Below are 1,997 nucleotides of genomic sequence, written 5' to 3' on the forward strand. Positions count from 1 at the left end.
GTGCATCATCATATGATCACCCATCTGTGTGAATGGACATCTCCATGCCCTTGCCAATGAAACATGGCGTTTACATCACAGATGCTAGTCTCGAGCTCGAGCGACCTTTATCCTTGTTTTAGGCGGCTGATTCGACTAGGAACCTGTTTAGAATATAAGGTACACTTCCTAATGAGTTTCATGATCTTACGCTGGGACGCAGACCTCATGATACCTATTGTATATTCAAGGACTTTATCTATGCAGCTTGCATGGGTATACAGATAAAGTATAATGCCATAATCGAATAAAATCGTAAAATATTATTAAAATAAAGATTGTTTTACATCAGAGTCAATAAAATTGAAGCCACAAGTTGGCTTGCCGGACACCTACTCTAACAATGTTTGCACGCCGTTAAAATCAATATGTACAAAAAATTCAGATTCATTCACACTAACGAGATATATGTAGAATTTCAGATTTTTTCACACTAATTCAGATTCATTCATAAACTAACAAAAAAATCATTCACACTAATTCAGTTTCATTCAAACTAACAAAAAATTCAGATTCATTTTAGTATAATCGAGACACAAAATTAATAAAAGTTACCATAACAGAAGATCTCAAGATTCAAAACAAGATACAAAATATGTCACAAAATAGCTAGAACATATAGATGATTAAATTTTCAATCCACAAAAATATGTAGAATCTATATCAATCACACAATACTACAAATTTAGATAACCACGCGATTGTGCTTCCTATTGCATCATCGAGAAACTGCATTTCATCATTTGGTCGAATTAGACCCACCTTCTCAACCAAAACATTATCAACCCAAACTTTCCAACATGATCGACCAAGAACAACATGATGCACTTTTATGTTTGGATCTATAGATGCAATTCGACCTTCCGCAACAACTAATCCATGAAAAGACCAATGAAACAACTTACATTTACTATTAGCACATATATCTCCACAACTCACATTCTTCAAATTTGGCTGCAAATAAACAATACAAATTTATTAATTTGACGATTCCTATTTTTTAACAATCTTGTAGTTTAGAAACACGTACTTTTAAGATAGTTACCTGAGCTGTAGCAAGATGTTTTTTAACATTATCAAAATCACAACTTCTCTTTGCACCAATATTGATATCACTATTGCTACCAACTTCATTCCCCATACCGCTACCATTGCCACCGCTAACAACCTAAGTTTACAAACAAATTGGGTCAAGATTGTCTTCATGAAATCAAAATCATTTAAATGTACAATATCTCAAACTAATTTTATATATTGTTTAATTACTAACATGTTCTTGTTGATTTTGTTGTCTCATTCTTTGTAAAAACATGTACTTCATCTCTTGTTGAAGGTTATCCACCATATCTTGAAGTTGTTTAACAGTGTCATTTTGTTGTACATAAGCTCCAACTTTTGATATTGTAACTCCGAAGCCCATCCCACACACTCTACCCTGAGCTTCCTCGCCAAACACAAAGCTAATTGCATCATCAGCAATGTTAGTTGTGTTTTAAGATTCAGTTGGACATTCTTGTAATTGGTTCTGCAAATAACAAAGATAATTTCTAAGAAAATAACAAATTTAGGTTGGTCATATTTTCTTAGGATGTGATGCAAATAAAAAAACATAATTCTATAACCATTTTCTCTCCAGCAGCTTGAGTAATAGGTTCTCCATTTTTTTTTCTTTTGCCCTTCAATCCAAACTTGCGATCTTGTAATTTTTGTATCTCCATGTGTTGTCTTCTCTTTAAATATAGAAATATAAAAATTCAAAAAATGTGTATATATACCATTACTTATTACTTAAATTAGAAAATATAAAAAAAATAATATTTACCATAATGTGAGTCAAACGAGCATCACCTCTCCGGCTCATTATGTGAATGTGGTTTTGTTTTACCCTCATTGCTCTAAATCTTGCACTCTTTTCTTGAAATATAACATAACCAAGATGTTAATTACAAGTATTATCA

At 32.2% G+C, this 1,997-nt stretch overlaps 1 protein-coding gene across 1 annotated transcript; it reads right to left on the reverse strand.

The window, feature by feature from the left end:
• Positions 1-548: 548 nt before the first annotated feature.
• Positions 549-1,775, reverse strand: LOC140820556 (uncharacterized). The gene is made up of 4 exons (XM_073180847.1): positions 1,662-1,775; positions 1,310-1,564; positions 1,085-1,207; positions 549-993 (listed from the first exon to the last, which is right to left on the reverse strand). The coding sequence occupies exons 2-4, from the start codon at positions 1,457-1,459 to the stop codon at positions 703-705; spliced, it is 564 nt and encodes a 187-aa protein (XP_073036948.1). The 5' UTR covers positions 1,460-1,564; positions 1,662-1,775; the 3' UTR covers positions 549-702.
• Positions 1,776-1,997: the final 222 nt, after the last annotated feature.

The sequence above is a fragment of the Primulina eburnea genome, unplaced genomic scaffold (assembly GCF_022965805.1).
Source record: "Primulina eburnea isolate SZY01 unplaced genomic scaffold, ASM2296580v1 ctg1222_ERROPOS114346, whole genome shotgun sequence".
Lineage (NCBI taxonomy): Eukaryota > Viridiplantae > Streptophyta > Magnoliopsida > Lamiales > Gesneriaceae > Primulina > Primulina eburnea.